The following is a 16725-nucleotide window of genomic DNA, read 5'->3' as shown; positions in this document are numbered from 1 at the left end:
GAGAAAGCAACATGTAATGAGCGTCTAACCAAGACCAGGCAGGGTTCCGGGCGCTGTACCCTAGCACTGTATTGGTAGAAAGAGCTGGGCCAGTGGATACACAAAGAGAAAAGATGATAAAACGAAGAAACCATGGCCCCCAGCTAGGGATTTGGGCATCCCTTGACAAGAGGTGGCGGTGAAATCCTAGGAATGGTTAGAAACTGCCAGAGTGGAGAGTGGGAGAAGAGAACGAAGATGTGATCAACCCATATTAGATACTGCCTGGCTGTGCAAAGGAGCAGACGAGAGACCGAATATACAAATGGGCAAAGGCCAGACCATACATCTAGAAACTTGGACTCGGCCTCACCACCTGTGCCCACCTCTCAGCGACAGCAAGCAGCCAGGGAAGCCAGCCCGCTGTAAGTCAGAGCTGCAGTAAGGCAGGCCACTATCTCCAGTAACAACGCAGGCCACCAAACATTAACTTCGAGAACCAAGATGGCCAGGACTTGATTAACCACGGGACAGCTTCCCTAATTTTTTGCCTCCAACTTAGGACCAACCAAGAGGAGCCAAGCATGCTCCCCCACCCCCAATCACAGAGGCTGTGATAATGAGTTAGCTCCCCTCCTCTTCCCCTCCCCCCTCCGCTTCAGGGAACACCTGAAGTCTTCCCCACCCCACTACAATGCTCCCCCACTCCGCTGCCTGACTCCGAGGCTCCGACTGCAGGCAACTGTGGCTGACACGCTTGTTAGCGGCAAACTGCGAGCAAACACCCTTTGCTTTTCTCATTGGTCTTCACTTATTTCCACAGGACTACATGCGTAGACAGAGAAGTCTGTCTGGAGAGGACAAGAGAAAACCCCTTCCTGAGGAAGAGTGGGAGGCAGGAAGGGTGAGTGAAGACCCTCAGAGTCTGAGCTGGAAGGAGAGCTGAAGGAGTTCTACCAGGTGGACGCCGTCTTCCCAGTGCAATAACCTCGGATCGGCAACTTGGGAGAAGGAGGCCAGGGCTGCAGGAAAGAGAGAGGAGTGCAGGACTGGAAGTGGGCAAGATGGAGCTAACCAGAAATGGGGGACGTGCTCACTTCTAACAGAGCGGGCTACACGGAGTGCCATCTCCTCTCTTTCTTCAGATCCCGCGAGATTCGCTAAGAAAGGGGCACTGGGTGGCTCAGTCCGTTGAGCCTCTGACTTTTGATTTTGGTTCATTCAGGTCATGATCTCAGGGTCGTGGGATCGAGCCCCACATCAGGCTCCCCCTCAGCAGGGAGTCTGTTTGGAGACACTCCCTCTCCCACTGCCCCTCCCCCCACTTGTGTGCACGTGTGCACTCTGTCTCTTTATCTCTAAGTAAATAAATCNAAGTTCCAGGGGCGCCTGGGTGGCACAGCAGTTAAGCGTCTGCCTTCGGCTCAGGGCGTGATCCCGGCGTTATGGGATCGAGCCCCACATCAGGCTCCTCCGCTATGAGCCTGCTTCTTCCTCTCCCACTCCCCTTGCTCGTGTTCCCTCTCACTGGCTGTCTCTATCTCTGTCGAATAAATAAATAAAATCTTTAAAAAAAACCTTAAAAAAAAAGACTNAGCCCCACGTCAGGCTCCTCCGCTATGAGCCTGCTTCTTCCTCTCCCACTCCCCTTGCTTGTGTTCCCTCTCACTGGCTGTCTCTATCTCTGTCGAATAAATAAATAAAATCTTTAAAAAAAAACCTTAAAAAAAAAGACTGTAAGAAATTGATACTGGCGCTATAAAAAGAAGAACACATCAAGAAAATCATAAAGGGGGGCGCCTGGGTGGCTCAGTCATTAGGCGTCTGCCTTCGGCTCAGGGCGTGATCCTGGCCTTCTGGGATCGAGCCCTGCATCGGGCTCCTCTGCTGGGAGCCTGCTTCTTCCTCTCCCACTCCCCCTGCTTGTGTTCCCTCTCTCTCTGGCTGTCTCTTCTCTCTCTCTCTCTCTCTGTCAAATGAATAAATAAAATCTTTAAAGAAAAAAAAAAGAATATCATAAAGGAACTGGGTTCGTTTTGTGTTCATGCAAACTGGGGAAAGATGTAAAACAAAGCTCTAGAGCCAGTTTCTGCCAGTTTCGTCTACCTTTCTACATCTTTGTTGGGCTGGTACATTGGAAATTTATTTGTAGGCCCAAGTGCTCTAGGTGTTTCAACTCTTTAGTGTTCCCTTCAGGTGCAGGTGTAGATTAAAGTTTCTCTCCCTCTTTAGACAGTCAGAAAAGTGCTCAAACACTGAAGTCAAAAACCAGATGGACCCCTCTACGTTTGGAAGCAACACTCTAATTTAAAAGCATGGTGGGGTTTGTCAACGTAAGGCGCAACAGATCAAAGTTAATGTACATAAAGGGAAAACCTGCAAGAATGGAAAATGGTAAGGTCTTCCTTACTTGAAGCAAAGTACGATAAAACTTCAAAGGGGCTATAAACACCTGCATGAACCCATGCCCCTGCATAAAAAGAGTAACAGCCCACATTTACTGAGAGTTTATTGTATGACAGATGCCATTATATGAAAGGAATTGCATTAACATGTTTAGTCCTTCCGGAAGCCTTTCAAGTAAGACTTGTCTTTATTGTACAGACAAAAAAAAGTGGTACAGTAAAATCAAGAAACGCGCTCAAGATTGCAAATCTCCTAAGTGGTATAGCCAGACTTGAACCCAGGTTATTTGGCCCCAAGGGTCCATGTTCTCGTGTCTATAATATGAAAGGGAGGGAAAGAAGGAGGGACACTGCTCACTCTTGAAGGTAACTTAGTGTCATCTTATCGACCACTGACACCCCTGTGGGAAAATCTACTGACACCCCAGAACTTAGATTCTGGTTTTTAATGGATTCTTCATGAAAAGGAACAAGAGCTCACTGAAGAGTAGATAACACCATGTCCCAGAGCAAGAAAATTCAAAAACGGGGCCAGAATAGCTTCTTGATGCTAGAAAGCAAGGCTGCTCTCAGAGATATCTGGAATAGTGTCAAAAAATACAAAAGACAGCTCCCACTCGCCAAGTAGTGACAATCTGGGCATGAAAAGGGAAAGCAATGATTAACGTCCATTGGAGCAAGTTGAGTCTGTGAAGATAGCTTTAAGGTCATGATACTCAAAGAGAAAGGACAAAACACTAGGAGGTGATTGTCAATGCACAGAGGCCTCTCAGTGCCGTTTTCTAGAAATGTTATATATTGATGGACTAAATTATGGATGCCCTACACGGGAGCTGCAACTGGGTTATTACTATAGCTATGTCTATAGATGTTGTTTATTTTTTTTAAGATTTTCTTTATGTATTTATTTGTCAGAGAGAGAGAGAAAGTGTGCAAGCAGGGGGGCAGCAGTAGAAGGAGAAGCAGGCTCCCCGCTGAGCAGGGAGCCCAACTCAGGACTCAATCCCAGGACCCTGGGCTAAGACCTGAGCCGAAAGCAGTCGTTTAACCAACTAAGCCACCCAGATGCCCCAGATATTGTTTATTATTTTAAGTAAGAAAATAATGGATTAGCAGAAGAAATTCATAAGCCATACTACATGAAAAATATAGAGAAGTCATTTTTTTTTTTTGAGAGGGAGAGAGAGAGTGAGCATGAGCAAGGGAGGGGCAGAGGGAGAGGGAGAGAGAGAATCACAAGCAGGCTCCGTGTGGAGCCCGACGCAGGGCTCGATCTCACAACCCTGAGGTCATGACCTAGGCTGAAATCAAGAGTTGGACACTTAACAGACTGAGCCACCCAGGACAGAAGTTAGTTTTTTAACAGAGAAATGGAAAAATTAGAAAGCAGCAGTGAAGTGTACATAGGGAGTCTGGCCTTCGCCATACTTCCGTGGTGGTCTAGGCTACTCTTCATTGGTGAACCCACTATGGGAATTTATACAGTGGTTACCCAGGCTCAAATATGTCGTGGGTCCCATTCTAGACTCAAGTCCATCTATTTTAGAATGAAAGAAAATCCCTGGGGTCAGGAACAGTGGGAATCGTGTATGAGGAATTTGTTGGTCTAGTCCCTCAAGCTTCAAGCCAAGCAGGCATAATAAGCTAAAATGGATTTGCAGATCTCTGGGCAAGAGAGAGCCCAACCAGGACAGGAGCTGCACAGACATGGGGCTGATTCAGGAAGATGAGGGGCAAGAGTGAGGAGGTCCAGGAGCCACAGAGGTCTTAACACTGCTAAAGAACAGGTGGCAAGTGTCCATCGACATGATTAGAAGATGATGCTGACCCAGCCCAAATTTTATGTTTCTGTAGCTCGCTTATGATAGTTTGCAGAAATCAGCTGCCATATTGTTTACAGCCATTGGGCCTGAGTGCAGGAGGTGCAGGGAGAGGACTGGTTCTATGTGCATTTATCAGAGAGGTGTGATGGAAAGAAGCCCTCTTCCAGTAAATGTGTAACGGTGCTCTACTAAATGGGGAAGTAACGACCTGCAATGATGGATGAGAGGTGAGAGAGATACACAGTACAAAACGGAGGCCTCTCCTCTTACCGGAAAGGGCAGCCAGTGCACACGTGAGCAGGTGTTCCACAAGTGAATGGCACCTGGACATAAGTTCCAGGGTCCCGACTAGGCCCTGGGGATGGGATGTGTGGGAAACCACACAGGGCCCTTACCTCTTGCAAGAAGAGTGTAAAATGATCATCGAAGGCACCAAGCCACAGGATGGACGTGATCTCCACTGGCAGGTGAGGCCATTCTTGACTATGCAACGATCCCCCGAGCTCACCGAGATGCAGTTTTCTAGCCGAAACTAGAAAATTTGCCCTTCGCCCCCTTCAGTAAGTCAAGTGACACGGAGGTTGATATTTATAGAGACTGAATCAGCAAATTAAACCCACGTGGAAATGATGGAAACTACCCTGAAATTCGGTACAAAGAGGCAAAGAAATAGGTCAGAGTCATTTACTGAGGTCAAAGATCTGGTCTCCTGGCATAATAAGGTCATTTAAAAGGCTCTTGGGAAGGTAAGAGCAGTAGTTAAGTCATAGATTCACGTGGAAAATTATGACAATTGAGAGCACCCCTACCATTGGTACAGTATTTTAACAGCAAAATAACAGAAAGGAGAAAATAAAACGCAACGTCGCAAAAAATATAAATAGGATATTTTCATAGGGAGATACAGTTTTTTTCAGAAAGACACAGAAGTTCGGGAGACGCTGAGTGGGCAATATGACTCCCAGTAGTAATCTATCAGAGGACAGAAAGGCATCTCGGCTAGTTAGTGGAGTTAAGATGAATTAAAGCAATGCACACGTGATCCTTGAACAACGTGGGGGTTAGAGGCACCGAACCCTCTACGCAGTCAAAATTCCGCCTGTCACTTTTGACCCCCACCCCGGAATACTAAACCACTCACAGCCTGCTGTTGAGCAGAAGCCTTACTGATGACGTCAACAGTCGATGACCACGTATTTTGTATGTTCCCTGTGATATTTACTGTATCCTTACAATAAAGGAAGCCGGAGAAAAGAAAATGTTATGAAGAAAATCATCAGGAGGAGAAAATGCATTTACAGGAGTGTACGTTTTTATCGAAAAAAATCTGCATTCTTAGTGGACCCACACAGTTCAAACCCGCGTTGCTCAAGGGGGTGGCTGGATTTAGGAAAGGCTGCCGCGGATGAGATCTCGGCGCGTGGTTGTCAAAACAGCGAGAAGGGAAGGCACGGACAGACTAGAGTGTCGTGCACTCATCCAAATTTCAGGAGGGAGGAGAGCTGCACGCACAGAGGGAGACTAACTACAAAGCAGCAAGATCTCAGCAAGGCTGCAGGGGCAGGCCGGGCTCCGAACGGTGACGACGCCTGAAGGAGAAAATCGTAAAGAGAAAACTCTGCCCGGGGAAGTAAATGGTACTTGGAAGGCAAGCATCATGTGACCCTGTTAGTGCTGCCCTGGGCTAGGGCCTGGGGAGCCCAGTGCCAGGGTGAGGAGGAGGTCTGGAAAGGAAGAGGTGGGCTTTTGTGCAGAGGGGCTAAGTTGAGACTGGCAAGCTGCTGGAAGCTTCTGCAGGAGGCAGAGAAGCCTTCTCCCCACCTGCCCCCCACCCCCCGCCTGCATCAGTGCCAGCGTACTCAGGGGGACCATCTCCACATCGCCTCTCCTCTTTCACCAGGGGCACCCCGGGGGATGCCTGGGGGGACCCAGGACTAAAGCGCAGTACGACTCCCTCTCCTGTTGCAGTTTGTTCTGGGACGGGGGCCACGGTGGAGGCCACCCTGGGGACAACGATGGGAGGACCCAGGAGTCAGCCAGCCTTAGAACCAGCAGTGTGGTTGAGGCAAGAGATCCAAGGAGACCAGTGAAGATTTTAGGATCCTGCAGCAAGCATCACGGACACACTGGCAATGGTCTAGCAGACGGAGAAGAAGGAAACAAAAACCGAAGGGGCTGCTAGAGAAGAGGTTCAGGAAACTGGGAGATTAGATACACAAATGGACAATGGCCAGACTGTCTATAGAAATTAGAGTCTGGCCCACAGCTGCGGCTGCCTGACCAAGACACCAACCTCCCGCCTAGAAGAGCCAGCCTGCGGGAAGGCAGGCTATTTCCAGTAACATCCAAGATGCCAAACAATCACGTCGGCAAGCCTGTAACCTCGTGCCCCCAATGGCTACAACACTTGATTAAGAACTACCAGCTTCCTTAATTTTTGTTCCCCCTTCCAGCTCGGGACCAAGCAGAGAAAGCCAAACGTGCGCCCCTCAACCAAGGACAGAGGACGCCTCAATTCCAGAAGCTGCCCAGCCTCCAGCTTCCCCTGCCAACAACCCCCGACAGGACTCACCTGAAGGCTTCCCCCTTTTCCACCAGAAGCTCTCCGGGTCCTGTACCCGAGTCTCTGCCAAAAAATGCTGGGGGCTGCCTGCTTTGCCAGAGCCAGCCCTGGACACTCTCTGCTCTGCGGTTGTCTTCGTTTCCTCCCCCGGAACCAAAGAGCACAGTCAGGAGAAAGCAGATTCGGGACAAGCGAGGATGCGGGAGGAACGGGAAGTTGGTTGTGCAGCGAGAAGGGCATTTCTGACGCGCTGGAAGGGACGGGGAGAGGTTTCCTATTTACATGTTGCTTGTTGTGAGTTTCCCACCGCATTCTTACCAGCTGTGCAATTTACCAAGAAAGCCCCGTGAGACAGATTTCTTTTAATCTACTGCTTTCAAGAGAAACAAAATTAACATAGCCTTTATAACCCCTCGGGGGGAGTGGAGGCCAACGCCGGGGGCCCTCCTTTTCCCGTGCCAGGCCGTGTGCCCCAAGTCCTCTTTGTCATTGTCCCTGTGCTCCTGACCACGGTACACCGTTGCCTCAACTGTCTCATTATTCACTGTGCTGTGGCTGGTTCTTCTGTGCTGCTGTGCTCTGTAAAGAGGCATCGGATGAAATAATGAAATGAATATCCTGTCCAAATTTACAGTCAGTAAGTGGTATAATGCAGACCTGAATTCAGATCTTTCTTTTTCTTGTTTTTAAGATTTTATTTATTTATATATAGAGAAAGAGCACGAGCGGGGGCGGGAGGGGCAGAGGAAGAAGTAGTCTCCATGCTGAGCACGGAGCCTGATGCGGGGCTCGATCCCAGGGCCCTGAGATCATGACCTGAGCCGAAGGCAGGTGCTTCACCGACGGAGCCACCCAAGCATCCTGAATCCAGATCTTTCTGATTTCAAAGTCTATGGCCGTTCACTGCATTGGGCTTACTTGGAAGTGCAATAGTGAAACGGCCATTAAATGTATTGACTTGAGGTGGTCAGAAGAGTCGGCTGGCGTGTTGGGAAGTACACTGTAGTTTCTAAGCACGACAGCAAGGGACGGAACTGACGGTCAGAGGCTGTTAGCCAGGGACAAGAGAATGGGAGACGGTCCCGGAATTAGCTGGTGGTGTTGCCTATCACATGGTGTGAGTGGACAATGCAAGAAAGTTCCATCAAATTAAAATGAGAACTGTCAGGAGCAGATGGTGGGGGAGCGGGCTTTCTGACTGGAGACGAGCTGGACGCGACACAAGGAATGGCCATTACCCCACCTTGGTCCTGTGCGCTGGAGAGAGGACACAAAGCAGGGACTCCTCGGGGTGAAGTTAGGGCTGGCAGACGGACAGGCAGTGCCTACTGTGTGGCTGAGAATGCAAGACGACACACACATGGCACAGGGGAAGAGGCTGAAGAAGAGAGGGGGACTGGAGGGGCTGCAGGCTCTAGAAAACATGGCTGTGTGGAGGGGGGTCCCAGTGACCAGGCAGTGACCCCAACTCCCCAGGGGACAGGCTGCCGGGGAATGGTGGGTAATTGGAAGAATATGTCCCAGATCCAGGGAGAAGCAGTGCTGAGTCACTGGGATTTCATTATTGATTGAGTAGAGAAATAAGCAGACCCAGATTCCAACTGTGTAAGCTTCAAGGAAAAATCAGATTAAATTACAGTTTCTTGCAAGTGAAAAGAATAGTTCTAAGGTTCCGTCTTTTATTGGTGTTGAAACCTACAAACACCTGCTAATGTGAGTTAAAAGGTCGTTTGAATTTGGTCTTCCAGAAGCTGTTACAGTTTGACCTTTATGGAGCTGCTTCTTGGGGGCTGGGCTTCGCCATTCCAAGCACTCAGCCCACTTCGTCACCAAGAGAGGTGAGAGGGGGCAGAGCCACTCCGCGGAATAAGAGGAGTCACCGGCCCCCCGTCCACGGAGGTTTCTACCTGTCGTGTCCCTGGATTCCCAGAAAGTACTGGTGCAGAAGGAGTGAGTGTTCGGGAGGGAGACGGTGACCAGCTGCTATTGTTCTGTTGCTTTGCTGAAAATCCCAGCACAATTGTTCTCCCAAATTCAGTCTGAGAAGTACAGACACGTAGAAACCCCTTTCCAACATGTTAGAATAAATCTAGAATGTATGCTAATTCCTCTCTTGTATCCTTCGTTCCATGTCTAATACTGTCCTCTGGTAACTAGACTATAACGCAGCATGGGCTAGAAAACACACACACTTCAGTGCTCTTTTCCAGACATTTTTTATGCCACACATTCAACCCTCAAGGCAAAGTCTCCAAGACAAAAACCCACATACACGTTACCAAGTTCTTGTTGATCTTAAGCGGGAAAAGAGGGGCACTTAGACTAATGCTTGCCCCAGGGAAAAACTACAATTAAAATTCATTGTAAGCTCTAACTCATGAGAACTCTCTGGTGAATTACCCTGACTTCAGCTCTGCAGCAACAAGTAACAAAAATGGGCTTCTTCTCTATCTGCCCCCTGCCGTGGTGCTTGCCTACACCCTCTCCATGACCTTAACAAAAAAAAAAGCAGCTTATGGAAGAGTGCATAAGGAGATTTATGGGGATAAAACCATGCCCCGATGGCCCTGCCAGGTAGGAATAATATCCCCAAGGAAACGTTATTTAAGAAAACGGACAAGACATAATACGTAGATAAAATGTAAGCTCTTTCTAGATTAATAACAAACCACGTGGCACATGGAGCTAGAGGAGGGGTTGTGTGTCTTCTTACAGACATGCTGATTGATTTCGTCCTAGCTCTGCAGCTGCCATTTTTCCTGAGAGGTGTGCTTTCTGAACTGCCACTTGATGTGACAACTGGTACGGGGTCCTTTGTGCATTCGGGGCACTCGTTTTTGCCAGGATCCTCATGGAAGAACCCAAAACCTCATCGACAGAGAGGGGTCTCCAGAAATGCCAACCGTACAAAACTTCATTCTGTCCTGCAGGATATGCCCAGATTGTAAAGAACCGTCGTTGATGAAATCATTACTCATTTGTATTCCCTCGGGCTAAAAGATAAGAGTCATGCCTCCGCTCAACCCAAGGGGACACGGCATGATCACATGACCTTAGGATATTTTCCTCTCCGCTGTCTCGCGCCTTTGCTCTTCTGCCCGCCCCCTAAAAGAGAAGTTTTGTTTGTTACCTCTTACCGACATTTATTTTGACAATTTTTTTCTGAAAGTCCATCCTCGTCCTCTCCCATGATGTCCACGGCAGAAAATATCAAGGCCACGAGAATGGCAAAGCAGCACACCAGGGCAAAAACCACAATACACTTCTGCTGGGACTGTTAAGAAAGAGAAGGAGAAGAGAAGTGAGACGCACTTTCGCTTCGGAAACTCAGGATTGGACAGCTTTTCAAAACCGTCTGGGAAACAATTACTTTCATCACTGCCAGTGAAGGGCTGCCCTCGGAGGGAAATCTTGGTGCTCCTTCCTCAACACAGCCCTCGACCCCCCACTAAGTATGTTAGAACCTGCTAAATTATGCAAGTGCCGTATTGAGGCTTCTAAACACTGGAGTTCGCGCACCCTCTTTCTCATTAAAAGCAGTCCAGAAGCTCTGGAGATCTTCCACAGAATCTTTTACAAAGAGCAGTGTGAGGTCCATGAGTACATATTAAAAATAAAAGAGTGGCTCAATAATTATTCTCTGTCCCCTGTTATTATCACCACCTTTCAAACTCTATGCAAAGTCTCTCACTCAAACTCTGCATCCTCTTGCTTCTCCCATCTTGTCTTGCTCTGAGACTTTTATTTTGATGGCTCCAGGAGAGATGCCCCTGGCAGGTTAGGATGAGTCCCCCACTTTGATCAAAAATTAGATCTATCAGATGCCAGCATCCTGAGTCACGTAACTGACATGGCTCATTTTAAAACACTTAACACAGTCATAACCAACATTCGTACTCTTGATACGATTTTCACTTAGAAAGAGAAGCTGAAGGTCCAGCCAATTTTGTCCTTATCTTTAGGGACAAGTGTTGTATTTTGAGACATCCGTGTCCCCAGGGGTTCATGGCTGCAGGTGGCAGAAGACGGGGCCATGGTCACTGGGAAGCAGCCATGGCCCCCAGAACAAATAATTTTGCCTGCATTCTATTTATTAGATAAATCCAGATGGGGAAAAGAAGAGCAAGAACAATTTTTAATTTTAGTTTTTAAAAGTGCTTCTGAAGCTTTTAGGGATTATTTACAGGAGGGGAAAGAGTGATCATCGACCAGACAGCCAGGAGAAATTCCCTTAGTGAGGAGATACATATATGTACACACACACACACACACACACATCAGAGCTTTGTCGAAACCAGCAAGTTTTGCTTCTCCCACCACCCCCCCCCGTCCTTTATCCCCAGAGCCACATGATCTCCAAAGAACCAAGGAGCGTCCCCAAGCTCCAGGTCCAGTTTGTCCAGGGACAGGCTCAGATTACAGATTCTAGGGACATGTTGTCAAGGAACGAAGGTGCCCCTGTGACCAGGCCCTACCAGCTCAGATGGCTGTTTCCATCCAGAGGCTCTGTCTTCTGACTTCCCTCAGATGTCCCCTCCCAAGAAAAGCTGGTTCCAAATCCCTTTCTGCCTGTCACTGTGGCTTCTCTTACTCCCCACCCAGGGAGGAAGTGGGGAAAGCCCACGCGGCACACGACTGTTGTTCTTTGCTCCTAGGCCCCCGGGATCTTTAAGACACGGGTACGTTTTATTCTTCCCATCCCAAGCCACCAGCACAGGGCCAAACAGATAGAAGGTGCCCAAGAAATACTGACCGCAGACAAAGTGAATGACTGAAATGAAAACCACAAGGGCACACGTCAGAGGATGGAGAGTGACTGAAGGTTTCGAGACTCAGGGGTGGCCTTCTTGAGAATTGGCTGGCTTCCGTATTTTGGGGGATGGTGAATCTCGCGGCTTCTCCTTCATTGTTCACTCTGTGCTTGAGCTGGAGGCAAGTCCACGTGCCACGTTTGCCAACTAGAGCAAACCCCACAGAACTGTGCATTCACCCTGCCCCTCTATGTTCCATTCATCCCTAGTTTCTCTCTCTTTTGTAAAAGATTTTATCTATTTATTTGACAGAGACTGAGAGAGAGCACAAGCAGGGGGAGCGGGAGAAGGAGAAGCAGGCTCCCTGCTGAGCGGGGAGCCCGATGCGGGACTGGATCCCAGGGCCCTGGGATCATGACCTGAGCTGAAGGCAGACGTTTCACCGACTGAGCCATCAAGGTGCCCCAACCCTAGTTCCTCATTAATTTTATTTTTAAGAAGCAGCATGGCGAACTGGTTGAGGGCACAGACTTTGGGACCAAGATTGCTTGGATCCCTCCACTTACTGGTTCTACGCCCTTGGGCAAGTTATGTAGCCTTTGAGCTTCAGATTCTTTGTCAGATGGAGATGACAACCACGAAATAATAATAACTACTGCCTCCCAGGGTTGTGACTCATGATTACGTTAAACGAGATACTCTATGTAAAGTCTGTGGAACAGTATCTGAACAGAGAGCACCCAATGAGTGCTTGCTGCTGTAGTATGTGCCCCGCTGGAAGCGGCCTCCAATATTTTGGAGAAACAAGGTAAAGAAACGAAAAAAATGAAAAATATACAGGGACGCCAGGGTGGCTGAGTCAGTGAAGCCTCTGACTCTTGATTTCAGCTCAGGTCATGATCTCAGGGTCATGAGATCGAGCCCCGTGTCGGGCTCTGTACCGGGCTTGAAGTCTGCTTGAGATTTCCTCCCTCTCTCTCTCTGCCTCTCCCCCAGCCCTCTCTCTCTCTCCTTCTCTTAAAAAAAAAAGAGTAAAAGAAAAACAGAAAACAAAAAGTATACGTGTAGGAGAGAAGCAGAGTGATAGAGGCAGAGGAGAGGAAGAAATGTGAAAGAGAAGGGAAACGGGAGATGAAAATTGTCTAGGATAAAATTTTTGAGAAGTTCTTCTAGCCATCTCTGACCTTAAAACTCTAAAGCAGCATTCCTCAAACTTCAGCCTGCATCGAAATCACCCGGAGGTCTTGTGAAAACACACACTGTGGGACCCCATTTCCAAAGGTTTCGGTTGAATGGTTGAATTGGTCTGGGGTGGGGCCAAGAATGTGCATTCCTAACAAGCTGCCAGGGGGCGCTGTGCTGGTCCGGGGGCCAGACTGCGAGGTACCAAACTATCACTCATACTAAATCCCCTGGGGAGGGGAGGCAGGAGAAGAGGGGAGAGAACATTCCAAGCCAACTAAGCACTGAGCATGGAGCCCGACACAGGGCTCGATCCCAAGACCCTGAGACCACGACCCGAGCCGAAATCAAGAGTCAGATGCTCAACCGACTGAGCCACCCAGGCGCCCCTCCTTCAGTTCCTTTTCAAACAATAAAGGGATCATGATAAATACATCCAATGTGGAGGCTTAGAAATAAATAATTTTTAAAAATTTTGTTAAAAAATTTTTGAATGAGTTTTCTCCTGCCCTTTACTTTTTACTTATTATTGATTTTCATTGCTTGTATAATCAGAAACTGTTTGCTGTTAACTGTTTTGAAAAAAACCCCACATAATATAAAGAAGGAAATAAATCACTCCTAGTCCCACTCAGACAAAACTGCCATTAGCATTTCGTTCTCGTTCTTTCCTATTTACTATGTCTACTGATCTAACAATCTGAAGATGTTCGTATCACTCTATACACAGTTTTGCACTCTGCCTTTTGTACTTGATTATGCTTCAAGGTCATTAAATATTCTTCTAAAGCATAGTTTTAAATTGTTGTATCGCATTCCATCGCATGGATATGTCACTGTCCCCTTTATTCTGAGAACTTGCTTTTTAAAAAGCCACTCATTTAACAACACAAAAAATAATTAACCATTTTTGTTATTTTACCCTATTCCCCTATAAATTATAAGCAGAAACAAACAAAAAACTTTTAGAGTGGGTTAAAGCAATGCAATTATAACACATTAATCTAGTCCAGAAGAGCCTTTCACCCAGGACGATATAATTAAACATTATCTCAAAAAGAATCCTGAAGAGAGCAGCATAAGTATATCTTGTCAGGTACATTTGTGGGTACAGGATGAATACATCCTAATGAAGTTAATACTAAATGTTTCACCCACAGCAATATTGATCTGTTCCCTTTATTCTGAATTTTATGATAAAATAGTCAATAAGAGCTCTAGTTAATTTGCATGCTGCTGGAAGTACTTTGAATTAATAACCCTCACAGATTTTCTATTAACTTCTATTCATTTAATTCCATATTATCTTATTCTATTAATATGAACTGACCTAGTTATTTTCATTTTAATTCATCAAAGAAGAGAAATTCAGACTCTGATATACATTTTTAAATGTCTCCTTGAAAGAATGTACTAGAATGATATAAGTTCAGACCACTACTTTCCTTAGCCTCCTTTCTTTTACGCCTCATCAAAAATGAAAGATTCTTTTCAAATGACAACCTAAGAGCCTCACAAATGAGACCAAATTCCAGGTTACCAAGACATTTATTCATTTTCAAATCCTTAACAGATCATTTCAGACCATTCAGGAATCAATATGAAACACACGCTTCTGTTTTTACTGAATAGAATCAAAGTACGCAAAGTTTTAAGGAGAGCCCATTAACATGATTACGACCTCAACTTCGCTGATGAGCTCAACCAATTAAAAGAAAACAAAACTTGAAATGCTATTATCCAGCATCAGTCTGTACTTTTCACTGGAGTTTGTACGGAAACAGTTTTGAAAAGAATTGCTTGCTTGGTCAAGAAATAAATCTAATTATGTTAACACCAACAATATTTACATATAATATCCTTACCAAATACATTTCACCTTAATATAGAAAAAGAGATGTATGACCTCTAAGTGGGAAAGAGTATTAAATTTGAAACTTGGGAGAACTATATATTTCGACTTGGGCTTTTATACCATTTGCTAAACTCTTAAAAGGAATTCACACCCATGTGCCTAAGGGGTAAAATATACATTTGCAAAAATTAACCATAAATTAAAATTGTTCATATTATTTTTTCATTCATTCATTTACCATGGCAATTTTTTTAAACAAAATCATGGTGATTTTTATGTGTGCAGCTTTTAATACCTACAGAGCTGGAAGTTCTAGTACAATTATTCTCCATGAAGAAGATGTCAAAATTAGGACTCAAAGACACTGGGTTACTGTCCAACGTGATTCAACCACTTGGAAACAGTCCAGGGATTTAATTTAGGTCTCCCAATCAGAAATCTCTAGATCTGGTCTATAGATCCAAACCTTTTCCTTTTCTGGTTTTCTTTTCGTGACTTCATTTTCTACTTAATTTTTGCTATGATTACTTTATTAGTTTTATTATTAGTTTTTAGTTAACCAATTCCCATGTAGCCCATTAATGTAGAAATGAATACTGAACATTTGGCTCTAAGCTGTGGAGACAGGGCATTCTTGGACCTTTAGAACTTTCCTATGATCCTAAATGTGTTCCCAGCTTGAGTACCTAGACATGTTCCCAGAAAAAAAAAATAGGTCACCCAGAAGATTCACAGTAAACTTAGCTGATGCCTTAACAGTCTCCTGAAAAATGATCACATTCTGGTACCATAGTAGAAAATCTAGACTGTAAATTACTTAAGGGCTTTGCTTTGAAAATCCCCTTTTAAAAGAATTGTCACTTCACTTTCCGCATACATTTTGACATTCCCTGGGTCCTATTTTAGAATTTTTCTCTTCTTGTTCTGTGCCCTCTCCCTGAGGGACTCTAATTTACTCCCAAGCCTTCACTGGCTATATATACCGATAACACCCAAGAGTATACACCAGCTTAGAGCACTTGCTGAGTGCCAGATCCACACTGAATGAGTTTCTCTGGGAGAGTCGACCAATCTAAGTCTACCAGTCTAAGTTGAGAAGAAAAAGTGGGGATTTTAGAAAGGCCAGGTCAATTAGAGTTGACAGAACAGAGTAGTGGAGAAAGGAGACCTTTACGGGGAGAGAGTTGTGGAGATCTTCGGAGAGTCTCCTGGGTCCTCAGTTAAGTACTGATAAGTATGTGCATATAAGGAAATTACCTGAGGTCTGGAAAAAGAACCGCCTGAAAGGAACAGGTAAAACAACCCCTAACCAAACACACAACCAGGAAGAGTTGCTGTTCCCACCATCCACAGTGGAAAAATCATAATACATGGGGCATCAAGTTATCAGGAGGATACTGTATCTAGAAAATTGAAATGGGAAAAATCAGCCCTAGACTCAACACTGCTCTCCCACCTAAAAAAGCATAAAAGCAAGCCTTAAAAACCCAAACTGTTCACAAGTAACTATATCTAAGAGCAAATCTCAAGAATATTTTTAAATATATGATAATATCCACCACAGAGCAAAATCCAAATCACAATGTCCAGCACCCAATGAAGAATTTCCAGACGTGCAAAGAAACAGAAAACCACAACCCCAAATGAGGAGAAAACTCAGTCAACTGAAATCAACTCAGAAAGGAGTTGTAGGTGATTGAATTAGTAGACACAGATATTATATCAAATATTACTATATTTCATATGTTCAAGAAAATAAGTATGTTAAAGATAGATAAAGAAGATATAACAGGGGCGCCTGGGTGGCGCAGTCGTTAAGCGTCTGCCTTCGGCTCAGGGCGTGATCCTGGCGTTCCGGGATCGAGTCCCACATCGGGCTCCTCCGCTGGGGGCCTGCTTCTTCCTCTCCCACTCCCCCTGCTGTGTTCCCTCTCTCTCTGGCTATCTCTCTGTCAAATAAATAAATAAAATCTTTTAAAAAAAAAAGATATAACAAAGGGCAAACATCAAAATTCTGGGGATGGGAAATACACTGGATGGGATTGAGAGCATATCAGACACAATATAAAGACAGTTTAATGAATGCTATGAAGACACAGAGAAAAATATGGAAAAACATGAACAGTATATCAGTGAGCTATGAGACAACTCAAGTAGCCTAAAATAC

General features: G+C 45.8%; 1 protein-coding gene across 4 annotated transcripts in view; it reads right to left on the bottom strand.

Moving 5' to 3' along the window:
- PLD5 (phospholipase D family member 5) overlaps positions 1-16725 on the bottom strand; it is a 339166-nt gene that overhangs the window by 233458 nt on the left and 88983 nt on the right. For 2 of the 4 annotated variants that reach the window (XM_034666657.1, XM_034666659.1), the window contains exon 2: positions 9908-10044. In XM_034666657.1, the coding sequence (XP_034522548.1) occupies positions 9908-10044 (137 nt within the window). Of the gene's footprint in view, positions 1-6779; positions 7021-9900; positions 10045-16725 lie in introns of those variants that run through there. The other 2 variants (XM_034666658.1, XM_034666656.1) reach the window with 2 other exon arrangements.

The sequence above is a fragment of the Ailuropoda melanoleuca genome, chromosome 8 (genome assembly GCF_002007445.2).
Source record: "Ailuropoda melanoleuca isolate Jingjing chromosome 8, ASM200744v2, whole genome shotgun sequence".
Lineage (NCBI taxonomy): Eukaryota > Metazoa > Chordata > Mammalia > Carnivora > Ursidae > Ailuropoda > Ailuropoda melanoleuca.
This window is presented reverse-complemented; position numbering and strand designations above follow the sequence as displayed.